At 38.3% G+C, this 14,109-nt stretch overlaps 1 protein-coding gene across 50 annotated transcripts in view; it reads right to left on the reverse strand.

The window, feature by feature from the left end:
* The window catches only part of SUPT20H (SPT20 homolog, SAGA complex component), a 51,466-nt gene extending 37,572 nt beyond the window's left edge, over positions 1 to 13,894 (reverse strand). For 25 of the 50 annotated variants that reach the window (XM_063792082.1, XM_054665210.2, XM_063792078.1 and 22 more), the window contains exons 1-5: positions 13,765 to 13,893; positions 5,695 to 5,790; positions 2,777 to 2,812; positions 2,091 to 2,149; positions 1,748 to 1,814 (exon numbers count right to left, since the gene is read on the reverse strand). In XM_063792082.1, the coding sequence (XP_063648152.1) occupies positions 1,748 to 1,814; positions 2,091 to 2,149; positions 2,777 to 2,812; positions 5,695 to 5,697 (165 nt within the window). In that variant the 5' untranslated portion in view covers positions 5,698 to 5,790; positions 13,765 to 13,893. Of the gene's footprint in view, positions 1 to 1,747; positions 1,815 to 2,090; positions 2,150 to 2,776; positions 2,813 to 5,694; positions 5,791 to 13,394; positions 13,687 to 13,764 lie in introns of those variants that run through there. The other 25 variants (XM_063792081.1, XM_063792075.1, XM_063792072.1 and 22 more) reach the window with 6 other exon arrangements.
* Positions 13,895 to 14,109: the final 215 nt, after the last annotated feature.

Below are 14,109 nucleotides of genomic sequence, written 5' to 3' on the forward strand. Positions count from 1 at the left end.
TGGTTGTATCTAAGAAGTGCACATTTCTTAAATATTTTATAGGCTAAATAAGATACAAACAAGTTCAACAGCTCTAAGCTGAAATGTTGAACCTAAAAATATCTAATTGGTAAGATGAAGTAAGCAATTTGGACATTTTCTATAAATCCAATTCAACAGCTCCTTAAAAACCACAACAAAGTCCATGATTTTAAAAATGCTTATAATTTAAAATAAAACCTACCTACTTACAGATTTAACAAATCATGTCATCAAATCTTATTTAGCAAAAATAACAGTAATTTTTTTTTAGAATCTCAAAAAACAAAATGTTTTGAATATCTTATCTTTAGTAAATATATATTAAACATATATCATACACACATACAGAAAGAAGTGATAAATTCTTAATCTGTCATCACCATAGAATCAAAACACTAAGCAATCTGAACATTTTAAAAAGGCAAACAACTTTTAACCACTTTGATGTTAAACTAGTAAAGAGAGACTTAAAATGTTAGTCTTTTCAGTGTAGAGAAAACCCTCATAATTTGACTTAAGACAGAATTAGAAAAATTTTTACAGTATGTGTACCTCTTCAACAAAACAAATTAGCTACCAGAGTTGATCTCATTTAGACTAGAGGTTGCAAATTTTCTTTCTTAATGGGCCAGATAGTATTTTACGCTTGTGGGCCAAATAGTTTGTGCTGCAATACTCAGTGTGTCTTTGTACCTGTGAGGCAGCCCTAGATAACATACAAACCAACAGGTGTGATGGGTTCCAATAAAAATTCATTTATAAAAACATGCAGTAGGCCACATTTAGCTGGTGGAGAGTGGCTTGCCAATTCCAATTTAGAATCTTCATATATGTAGCTCTCTTATTTTAGTTCTGTCACTGACATGATGAATATGTACATTCTATTGCTTGTAGTGATGGTTTCATGAGGTGTTTCTATAATGCACATGTCAAAACTTAAAAAAATCTATAAACATGTACAATTTATTGTATGTCAAGTATGTATCAGTAGAACTTATGAAAAACATACTGTAAGATTTACTTATAAGTTTAAAAATAATTTTTTTCCTAATGTAAAGATTTTAAAGTTAGACACTACTGGAATTCCACTGTTTTTGGCCTAAATAGTAAAACTGTATTCATTTTTAAAGACAGACAACAAAAGCTCATAGAGACGTTTAGACCCTTCCAACCCGAGGGCTCCAAGACATCAATAAATCGACTTCTGTTACATGTCTACTACCCATATCTTTATGCCAAATAAAAATGAATTAAGTTAAATTGGCCATGAACTCGGTTTATGACCAAGCTCACTTTTTATTACTGTACTTGAATTTCATACATGCTCTGTAATAGCTCTGGCTTTCCAGTTTAAATCATCATGAGAAAACACGTTACTGCTATAAATCTGTAAATAACTTCTCAGGAGGAAGTGCTATAAATTCATAAATCACTTCTCAGGGGAAGAAGAAGCAAAAGATAATATATACTGTGGCTTTGCTTATGACTTCCTAGTGAGACAGTCTGATACTCAGTATAACTGTTCCTTCACTCCTACCTCAGCAGGTGATCTCTGCCTGGTGCCAGATTAGCCAGAGCTCTGGGTCAGCTACAGAATTGACTAGGGTCAGGTTAAAAAAGATGTTAGTTCACTCACACACACAAAAATAATACTCCAAATGTAACTCCTCCAAATTCCTCTCTTCTACATTTCAAAAGCTACAACATAATAAAAATGTATACTTACCTTAACTTCAGGTTCTTTTTCACATTCTTCAATATACAAGTCATAAAGTTTTTGAAATACAGATTTTCTAAAAAAATTTAATGAAACAAATATATAAAATGTTAACAGAGTAATCATCATGACATGAATGTTATTTAATTTTTTCCTAAATTTTCACATTTTTGCCTCAATTTCCCAAAAACTGGGGTGGAGCTGAATATAGTAGCTAACATCAACTTAGAAATTCCTAATACATGCAAAGAACCTATAAAATTTCTAGCTCAGTCCCTACGAGGAATGCAATAAAAGGTAGCTATCATCATATTTCAATGAATCTAAGATGTTACCAATTAATTATTCATACCTTCCACTTGATAGGTATTTCCTTTTAGGAGGTCTCTGTCGGGCACTTTCAATGACATACTAAAAAACAAAAGTTTATGAGAACAGCTTGCTTTTTGCTTTTGACTATGAACAACTGTATTGAGTATATCTAAAACATACGTAAGGCTAAAAAGGCTATTCACTTCACTCTCTGAATTACATCTTGTAGGAAAAACTACTTAACATCTAAAGATAAGTTTCAAACAAATGAAATTTGAACTGCACCACGATTTAGCAGAGTATTTCATTGCCATAAGCAAAATCATAGTTTCACAACCATGACTTCACAGGTCAGAAATATTATCAATATATTTTATGGTTGTTCAAAATATGCTTACTGTATGAAAAATTGTATACTGTATACCTTAGCTATTTTTTCCTTTGAGTAATTAGAAAACTTGTCAAAACAGGAAAATACAATTTTAGAAATTCTATATCCTTCTTCAAGTAAGTTTTATTCCGTAACATTATTATCTTGAGGATTCCAAGTAACAGGTGATCCAAATATCACCTGGTATTTTTATATATTTACAGCAAAATGATATGCATACTTGTCCTAAAATAGTAATGTGCTCCTTTAAAAATCACATACAAAAATTTCTTAAAACTGAGCTTTTGTCAATTAAAGACAACACTATTTCAATATGTAACTTAGTCACACCTCACCTCTGCACGATCCAAAGCTAGTTCTAAAGCTTGTTGCTGTAAAAAGTAAATAGTATATTTGGTAATATTAGTTATTTCCACAAAAAAATTTAATATACATTTAACATTTCTAATGTTTTCTAAAACAGGTCTAATATATTTTCCTTTATTTGTCTCCTCCACTCCACTCTATGATCAATATATATATAACAAAGAAAAAATATGAGTCTTGGGCACCTGATTACTAACAACAAACTAAATAAGAATGCTAACACGGTCTCTCTGGTCAGTGTTTGTGAGGCTAACATAGGGGAGGTTTGGATGTGGCAGCTATCATCACTTCATAGACATTAATTTTTAAGAGCACCATTCAAAAAAATATACTGGCCATAAAGTATACAATCAAAATGAAGCAAAGGCTAAACTCTCCTCATCTGCTAAAAATCTTGAAAATTGGGAGTGCGGTTGTACTGGCACTTAACATTAACTTAGAAATTGCTAATATATTAATGAAAAAAACCTACAACATCTCTAGCTCAGTGCCTAGAAAGAATAAATGATGGCTATCATTGCCATGTTTCAATGAATTTAAGATGCCATTGAAAGCATGCATCATTATTCTGCATAACATTAAGACAGAAAAAAATATGCTATCAATTCTAAGATATTCTTGAGTATCAACTCATCATCAATTCAGTAATATTAAAATATAAAAGAAAATGAACCTCAGAATTGATGAAATATATTACTGTTACTACATGTAAGGTTTGAGATCTACTAGTAGATCTCTATCCATTCATTTTTTAGAGACGAGGAAAAAACATGGTGAAGCTATGCTATGTCTTCATTTGTAAAGCCATCATTTCTAAAGACACGTATGAATAAAAGTACTAGGTTCTAAACAAAATTAAACATGGCCAGGCATGGTGGCTCATGCCTGTAATCCCAGCACTTTGAGAGGCCGAGGCAGGAGGATCACCTGAGGTAAGGAGTTCAAGATCAGCCTGGCCAACATGGTGAAACCCTATCTCTACTAAAAATACAAAATTAGCTGGGCGTGGTAGCACGCGCCTGTAGTCTCAGCTACTCAGGAGGCTGAGGAAGGAGAATCACTTGAACCCGGGAGGCAGAGGTTGCAGTGAGCCCAGATCGTGCTATTGTACTACAGTCTGGGCAAAAAGGGCAAAACTCCATCTCAAAAAAAACAAAAACAACAAACAAATAAAACAAAACCCAAATATACCACCAGTGGTTTTCTTTCTAGTTTTCTGTTTTATAGTCTTTTTCATTCACAATGATAGTCATTTTTAAATTTTATTAAGAGGCACAGAACTTTCAGTTTTTATTTAAAAGGACTTAAATTCTTCTGTCTTATTTTGCAGATTCCAATACCTCAACCTACCAAATTGCATGTGGGTAAAAACTCCTACCACCCACCAAAGTCCCAGGAGGGTAAGGGGGAAAAACAAATACTGCCACCCTTTGGAAATCATGGGAACTTTTAAGTGACCACCTAGTCCTAAGGATGGAGAATTTGTATAATTCCAAAAATAGTGGGCCTTCTTGCACTATTCAATAAAAAACCCACATTATCAAATATCTAAATGATAAGTGAACAAAGTCTGAAATCTGCCATCTTTTCAAAACGTTCAGTTATAATAAATCTACACTAATTTGCTTTGTTAAAAAATCTTGGCCAGGCACTGTGGCACATGCCTGTAATTCCAAAGCTTTGGGAGGCCAAGGTGGGAAATCAGGAGTTCAAGACCAGCCTGGACAATATAGTGAGATTCTGTCACTACCAAAAAAAAAAAAAAAAAAAATTATAAGAAGCGGATTCCCAATGAAACTGGTTCCCAGGATTCAAGTTAAGATTCCTGACTCCCATTTTCCCTGATCCCATTTTCCACCATGAAAACATAATTCTGTACATATACACTTCACAAATACAGAAGGTTCTTTTAAAATTTGCCCATAAAATTTGTTTGTATCAAAAAATTATAATAAACAAAATCAAATATATATAGTCTAGGACAATTTTAAACAGCCAGTCATCTCAAGTAAATATTTCATCTTCTGAAATTAAAACTTCAAAGGGTCTAGTGAGACATGCCTACATACATAAATAAAAGCATCATTCATTCATTATCTCCTTCAAAAACTTAAGAGGAAAATGATTAGGTAATACAGATGCAAAATACAAGGTGTTGTCAGAACCCCACTGTGATACTTCTACTTTTCTCTAATAGGGGAGGAGTAGATAGGCAAGAGCCAAGAGGAGAAGGAAGACAGATGTTTTCTGAAGTTTGTGACGCAGAATAGGGGTTATCTAAATAAATAACATGGTGGTCAATGTTCATTTATTCTCTGTCAAATGCTGCTGCTTCTTTAAAACATTAAAAAGTGTTTTTCCCCCTTAGTCTGTCATTTCTTAATGGCAAAAGTTAAATGCCTACTCCTAAGTATGTTTAGTGACTGTAAGTCAGTGAACAGAAATGTGCCATTAGAAGATTAGCACTGATGCTGCCTGAAATACGTTATATGCAGTTAGCAGGTTACATTTGTTTTTAAATTTTAATAAAATCTAAAGAAAAGCTTTAAAATACGAGAAATCTATACTCCCCAAAACTATTTGTATTTATACCCATCCTCCTTGCCAACGATTTGGAATATGGCAAAGTAGATAGAGGTAAATATTTTTAATACTTCATAAATACAAGCACAGATAGATGGATGAATGTGATCACTGTAACACTGATTAGTGAGCAATATATTTTATAGAGAAGACTTTGCAATGGGATTGCTAAGTAATCTCCCAGTTGGGATAACCTGTACAGCTTACAAGAGTATTTCTATATCTACAATACAAGTATCTTTATGAAGATGAAGGAAGAGAACATTCTAAAACACAAATTTGAACATACTGAGCTGAAGCTTACCATTATGGCATAAAATAAGGGTCCAAAAGAAGAGATAACTTATGTACGCTGATGAAGTGGGGTGAACACCATGCCTTTAACATCAATCTTACAGTACTGAAAAGCAAAAACAATAAAACCCCAATATTAACATAAGGCTATTAAGAGAAAAAAAAAGAGATTACATATTTAATAATTAACAAGGAAAATTACTTATATTTTTAAGACATATATATTTTTAAGACACTTTTTAATAATGAGTAACAATAAAATTCATGTACCACAACCTATCCACTCACTGCTGAAAAGTAGTTTCAACTAGGAAGGGCAAAACACACTTGCCAAGTTACAATTATTACTCCTTTTCTCAAAAATACTTAACATCCCCAGAGAGAAAAAAATACATTTTTTAAAATCTCTTCTCTATCACCACTGTTGCTATTCTCATTTTTCCTCTGAATTATTTTAATAGCTTGCCCACTAGGCTTGATCACTATCCAGTTCACTTTACAAATCACAGATATAATCATGTCTGCTGATAAAAAATCCTCTTATTAATAAGAGAGGACACAAACAAATAGAAAAAAATCCATGCTCATGGATAGGAAGAATCAATATTGTGAAAATGGCCATATTGCCCTAAGTACTCATAGATTCAATGCTATTACCATCAAGCTACCATTAACTTTCTTCACAAAACTAGAAAATACTACTTTAAATTTCATGTGGAACCAAAAAAGAGCCTGTATAGCCAAGACAATCCTAAGCAAAAAGAACAAAGCTGGAGGCATCATGCTGTCTGACTTCAAACTATACAATGCTACAGTAACCAAAACAGCATGCTACTGGTACCAAAACAGATATACAGACCAACAGAACAGAGGCCTCAGAAATAACACCACACATCTACAACCATCTAATCTTTGACAAACCTGACAAAAACAAGCAATGGGGAGAGGATTCCCTATCTAATAAATGGCCCTGGGAAGACTGGCTAGCCACATGCAGAAAACAGAAATTGGACCCCTTTCTTACACCTTAACAAAAATTAACTCAAGATGGAATAAAGACTTAAACATAAAACCATAAACCATAAACCATAAAAACCCTAGAAGAAAACCTAGGCAATACCATTCAGGACATAGGCATGGGCAAAGACTTCATGACTAAAGCACCAAAAGCAATTCCAACAAAAGCCAAAATTGACAAATGGGATCTAATTAAAGTAAAGAGCTTCTGCTCAGCAAAAGAAACTATCATCAGAGTGAACAGGCAACCTACAGAATGGGAGAAAATTTTTTGCAATCTATCCTTCTGACAAAGGTCTAATATCCAGAATCTACAAAGAACTTAAATTTAGAAGAAAAAAACAACCCCATCAAAAAGTGGGTGAAGGATATGAACAGACACTTCTCAAAAGAAGACATTTATGCGGCCAACATATGAAAAAAAGCTCATTATCACTGGTCATTAGAGAAATGCAAATCAAAACCACAATGAAATACCATCTCACACCAGTTAGAATGGCGGTCATTAAAAAGTCTGGAAACAGATGTTGGTGAGGCTGCAGAGAAACAGGAACACTTTTACACTGTTGGTGGGAGTGTAAATTAGTTCAACCATTGTGGAAGACGGTGTGGCAATTCCTCAAGGATCTAGAACCAGAAATACTGTTTGACCCAGCAATCCCATTACTGGGTATACCCAAAGGATTATAAATCATTCTACTATAAAGACACATACACACGTAACGTATGTTTACTGGAGCACTATTTACAATAATGAAGACTTGGAACCAACCCAAATGCCCACCAATGACAGACTGGATAAAGAAAAGGTGGCACATATACACCATGGAATACTATGCAGCCACAAAAAAGAATGAATTCATGTCCTTTGCAGTGACATGAATGATTCTGGAAACCATCATCCTCAGCAAACTAACACAGGAACAGAAAACCACACATCACATGCTTTCACTCATAAGTGGGAGCTGAACAGTGAGACCACATGGACACAGGGAGGGGAACATCACACACTGGGGCCTGTTGGGGGGTTGGGGGAAAGGGGATGGAGAGCATTAGGACAAATACCTAACACATGCGGGGCTTAAAACCTAGATGACGGGTTGATAGGTACAGCAAACCACCATGGCACATGTATACCTATGTAACAAACCTGTACATTCACCACATGTATCTCAGAACTTAAACTAAAATTAAAAAAAAAAAAGATACATTATCTAGCCTATTTGACACAAAAAACAACAATAAAAACAAAATGAAACCTCACTCCTTGGGTACATATGTTTCTAATATATGGTGGAAAGATTCATTCAAAAAATCAATGAATCCAGGAGCTGGTTTTTTGAAAGATCAACAAAATTGATAGACTGCTAGCAAGACTAATAATAAAGAAGAAAAGAGAGAAGAATCAAATAGACGCAATAAAAAATGATAAAGGGGATATAACCACTGATCCCACAGAAATACAAACTACCATCAGAGAATACTACAAACACCTCTACGCAAATAAACTTGAAAATCTAGAAGAAATGGATAAATTCCTCGACACATACACCCTCCCAAGACTAAACCAGGAAGAAGTTGAATCTCTGAATAGACCAATAACAGGCTGTGAAATTGAGGCAATAATTAATAGCTTACCAACCAAAAAAAGTCCAGGACCAGATGGATTCACAGCCGAATTCTACCAGAGGTACAAGGAGGAGCTGGTACCATTCCTTCTGAAACTATTCCAATCAATAGAAAAAGAGGGAATCCTCCCTAACTCATTTTATGAGGCCAGCATCATCCTGATACCAAAGCCTGGCAGAGACACAACAAAAAAAGAGAATTTTAGACCAATATCCCTGATGAACATCGATGCAAAAATCCTCAATAAAATAATGGCAAATCGAATCCAGCAGCACATCAAAAAGCTTATATCCACCATGATCAAGTGGGCTTCATCCATGGGATGCAAGGCTGGTTCAACATACACAAATCAATAAACGTAATCCAGCATATGAACAGAACCCATGACAAAAACCACGATTATCTCAATAGATGCAGAAAAGGCCTTTGACAAAATTCAACAACGCTTCATGCTAAAAACTCTCAATAAATTAGGTACTGATGGGACGTATCTCAAAATAATAAGAGCTATTTATGACAAACCCACAGCCAATATCATACTGAATAGGCAAAAACTGGAAGCATTCCCTTTGAAAACTGGCACAAGAGACAGGGATGACCTCTCTCACTATTCCTATTCAACATAGTGTTGGAAGTTCTGGCCAGGGCAATTAGGCAGGAGAAGGAAATAAAGGGTATTCAATTAGGAAAAGAGGAAGTCAAATTGTCCCTCTTTGCAGATGACATGATTGTATATCTAGAAAACCCCATTGTCTCAGACCAAAAACTCCTTAAGCTGATAGGCAACTTCAGCAAAGTCTCAGGATACAAAATCAATGTGCAAAAATCACAAGCATTCTTATACACCAATAACAGACAAACACAGAGCCAAATCATGAGTGAATTCCCATTCACAATTGCTTCAAAGAGAATAAAATACCTAGGAATACAACTTACAAGGGATGTGAAGGACCTCTTTAAGGAGAACTACAAACCACTGCTCAATGAAATAAAAGAGGATACAAACAAATGGAAGAACATTCCATGCTTATGAGTAGGAAGAATCAATATCGTGAAAATGGCCATACTGCTCAAGGTAATTTACAGATTCAATGCCATCCCCATCAAGCTACCAATGACTTTCTTCACAGAATTGGAAAAAACTACTTTTAAGTTCATATGGAACCAAAAAAGAGCCCACATTGCCAAGTCAATCCTAAGCCAAAAGACAAAGCTGGAGGCATCACGCTACCTGACTTCAAACTATACTACAAGGCTACATTAACCAAAACAGCATGGTACTTGTACCAAAACAGAGATATAGACCAATGGAACAGAACAGAGCCCTCAGAAATAATGCCACATATCTACAACCATCTGATCTTTCACAAACCTGACCAAAACAAGCAATGGGGAAAGGATTCCCTATTTAATAAATGGTGCTGGGAAAACTGGCTAGCCATATGTAGAAAGCTGAAACTGGATCCCTTCCTTAGCCCTTACACAAAAATTAATTCAAGATGGATTAAAGACTTAAATGTTAGACCTAAAACCATAAAAACCCTAGAAGAAAACCTAGGCAATACCATTCAGGACATAGGCGAGGGCAAGGACTTCATGTCTAAAACACCAAAAGCAATAGCAACAAAAGCCAAAATTGACAAATGGGATCTAATTAAACTAAAGAGCTTCTGCACAGCAAAAGAAACTACCATCAGAGTGAACAGGCAACCTACAACATGGGAGAAAATTTTTGCAATCTACTCATCTGACAAAGGGCTAATATCCAGAATCTACAATGGACTCAAACAAACTTCCAAGGAAAAAACAAACAACCCCATCAACCAGTGGGCGAAGGATATGAACAGACACTTCTGAAAAGAAGACATTTATACAGCCAAAAGACACATGAAAAAATGCTCATCACTGGCCATCAGAGAAATGCAAATCAAAACCACAATGAGATACCATCTCACACCAGTTAGAATAGCGATCATTAAAAAGTCAGGAAACAACAGGTGCTGGAGAGGATGTGGAGAAATAGGAACACTTTTACATTGTTGGTGGCACTGTAAACCAGCTCAACCATTGTGGAAGTCAGTGTGGCGATTCCTCAAGGATCTAGAAGTAGAAATACCATTTGACCCAGCCATCCCATTACTGGGTATACACCCAAAGGATTATAAAACATGTTGCTATAAAGACACATGCACACGTATGTTTATTGCGGCACTACTTACAGTAGCAAAGACTTGGAACCAACCCAAATGTCCAACAATGATAGACTGGATTAAGAAAATGTGGCACATATACACCATGGAATACTATGCAGCCATAAAAAACGATGAGTTCATGTCCTTTGCAGCGACATGGATGAAGCTGGAAACCATCATTCTCAGCAAACTATCGCAAGGACAAAAAACCAAACACTGCATGTTCTCACCCATAGGTGAGAATTGAGCAATGAGAACTCATGGACACAGGAAGGGGAACTTCACACACCAGGGCCTGTTGTGGGGTGGGAGGAGGGGGGAGGGATAGCATGAGGAGATATACCTGATGTTAAATGACAAGTTAATGGGTGCAGCACACCAACATGGCACATGTATACATATGTAACAAACCTGCACGTTGTGCACATGTACCCTAAAACTTAAAGTATAATAAAAAGAAAAAAAAAAAAGAAAACCTTCTTTCCTATAACTACAGGAGTTCTTATCCTGGCTGCACAAGAGTAACTTGCAGAGCTTCAAACTGTGGGATGCCTGTGACCCACCTGCTTGAGACTGATTAAGTGGTCTAGAGTGAGGCACAGTCCCCATTTTTGGAGCTCCCCAGACGAGTCAAACGTGCTGCCAGGGTTGAAGCTCACTCTGCCTAGCAAAGGATGGTGCATAACATTTGCTCTGAGATAAGACTGGGCATGGTGGTTCACACCTGTAACCCCAGGACTTTGGGAGGCCCAGGTGAGAGGATCATCTGAGCTGAGGAGTTTGAGACCAGCCTGGGCAACATAGTGAGACTTGTCACTACTAAGGGAAGAAAAAAAAATTAGTCCAGCATGGTGGCACAGGTCCCAGCTACTCGGTAGGCTGAGGCAGGAGGATCACTTAAGCTTGGGAAATAGAGGCTGCAGTGAGCCATGATCACACCACTGTACTCCAGCCTGGGTAAAAGAGCAAGACCCTGTCTCAAAAAAAAAAAAAAAAAAAAGTTGGAAATAAAAATAAATAGAAAACATTTGCTCTGAGACTGATGACAAATAAAAATTATTTTTAATCTATTCACCTAACTTCATGTAACCACTACTGGGTGTCTACACAGCTGAACTAAAGCACAACTTCTGATGACAGAAAACAAGATTTTCCAGGTAAAACAGTTTTGCTTTGATTTTTGGTGAACCCCAAAGCTTTGTTTTTTGCCAAGCCATTAAAAAAAAAAAAAAAAAGGAAAGGGCCAGGTGGGGTGTGGCTCACGCCAGTAATCCCAGCACTTTGGGAGGCAGAGGCTGCCAGATGGCCTGAGCCCAGGAGCAGTAGTTCCAGACCTGCCTGAGCAACATGGGGAAAGTGTCTCTACAAAAAAATACAGAAGGCCGGGTGCAGTGGCTCACACCTATAATCCCAGCACTTTGGGAGGCCAAGGCAGGTGGATCGCTTCAGCCCTGGAGTTCGAGACCAGCCTGGACAACATGGGGAAACCCCGTCTCTACTAAAAACACAAAAATCAGCCGGGTGTGGTGGCGTACACCTGAAATCCCAGCTACTCAGGAGGCTGAGGCAAGAGAATCACTTGAACCTGGGAGGTGGAGGCTGCAGTAAGTGAAGATCGCGCCACTGCACTGCAGCCTGGACGACATAGAGAGACTCCGTCTCAAAAAAAAAAAAAAAAAAAAAAAAAAAAGTTGGCTGGGGCGGTGGCTCAGGCCTGTAAGAGGCAGAAGCGGGTGGGTCACTTGAGGTCAGGAATTCGAGACCAGCCTGACCAACAATGGTGAAACCCAGTCTCTACTAAAAAAATAAATAATTAGCCGGGTGTGTTGGCACACACCTGTAATCCCAGCTACTCCGGAGGCTGAGGCAGGAGAATGGCTTGAACTGGGAGGCAGAGGTTGCAGTGAGCCAGGATCACCCCATTGCACTCCAGCCTGGACAACAAGAGTGAAACTCCGTCTGAAACTTTAAAAAATGGACTAACCTCCTAATACAACACAAACACAAGCACCATACAACTGTAAATGATTTACGATCATTTACAATGAGTAAGATATTACTCCTACCCTTGAAAAGCTCGTAGGAGGTTTAAGTTGAATTTAGGTTAAGGTGAAAATTTTCTGACCACTGAATTTGAAGATGAAGATACACTATGTACTTTTCGGACAAAATGTGATGACTTTAAGATTTCTTGTCACTAAATTGGGGATGGGGGCTTACTAACTTTAAATTATTTAAGTACTTCAGACAAAAACTAATAACTTCATATCTCTCACAAAGCAAACATTCTGTCTATACACAGAATTTACTAGAACCTGTGAGGAAACTGTAATCATTATCATTTCCGTTTTACAGAATAAGGCAATCAGAACAACTGACTTTCCTAACATCACAGACCTAGATCAGAATTCAGAACTCTGTGTCCAATCTTAGGTCCCTTCCAATATTACAACCTGCAAACTAATCAAACCGGCATCTGTTTTTACATTTCTTTAAAAAAAGCGAAGCAATTAAAAAAAGGACCCAATTCTGCTCAGAGACGAATATGTATTTCTTAATTTGGATCTAACTTTATAACATGGTGATCAACCCAAGTACACTGTACTCAACTCCGAAAATCCTGCTCGTCACTTTATATTTTGAGTCCTACTAGAGACTTAGATGAATTGCACTCAAGAAGACGCGGCCCCCACTACGCAGTGGTTACGGGAGATGGCTTCCAGGGCAACTGTTCTCCAAGTTCATTTCTGAGCGCCGGGTAACCATGGCCAGTAATTAATCCAATTCTAAGCGTTGCTATCAATTCTACTGATTTCCCTGATCGACCAGAGTCTTCCCATTGCAGGAGCTTTTGTCACAACTTAGGCTTTACCTGTACAACCGTCATCTCCACAGAGGAGCGACAAGCCTTTATGCAATATGGACACCAAGAAAACCGCCTTCGAAGACACGCAAGGCAAAATTCTTGCCAGTGTCCGGAAATACCCGTCTCTGGAACCCAAAAGTCAAACTAAAATTAAAAGTTCGGCTTAGCAACACCGCGAAAGGCGATGTAGGCGTCCACCGGGAGTTTAGCTGCCTCAACCTCCGCCCCGGCCTGCCGGGTCTCTGGGGACCCCGTCTTCCTCCAGCGGGCTCTGGGATGCGGCCCGCTCACCTCTGACCCTGGCCGGATCTCGCGCGTCTAAGCCACCGCGTTGCCAGTCGCTGGCCAGTCCCACCCACCTACCGCCACCGCCCACCTGTGCGGGTCGCCTCGCCGCTAGGCCCCAAGACGGCGCCGCCTGCTCGGCCGCAAAGCCCACCCGCCCCGTCGGCGGCTCAGTGCTGCACCCCCACCAACAGCCAGTTCCGGCGGCCGCACTTCCAACTGGTAGGCTGGGCCGAGGGGCGGGGAAGGCGGGCGGAAGGGGAGGAGCCGGGAGGGCGGGGCCGCTGCCAGGAGCCTGGAGCGCTGCGTTCCGCGCAGGACGCCGGTGAGGCCCGCAGAGACTTGCGTCCGGGCGGGAGGCGGGGCCCAGGATCTCTGCTCAATCCTGGAGTCCGAGTCCGCAAAGTGGGAGGGAGGGTGTAGATGTGAATTTGGG

The sequence above is a fragment of the Pan troglodytes genome, chromosome 14, assembly GCF_028858775.2.
Source record: "Pan troglodytes isolate AG18354 chromosome 14, NHGRI_mPanTro3-v2.0_pri, whole genome shotgun sequence".
In the NCBI taxonomy this organism is placed as follows: Eukaryota; Metazoa; Chordata; class Mammalia; order Primates; family Hominidae; genus Pan; species Pan troglodytes.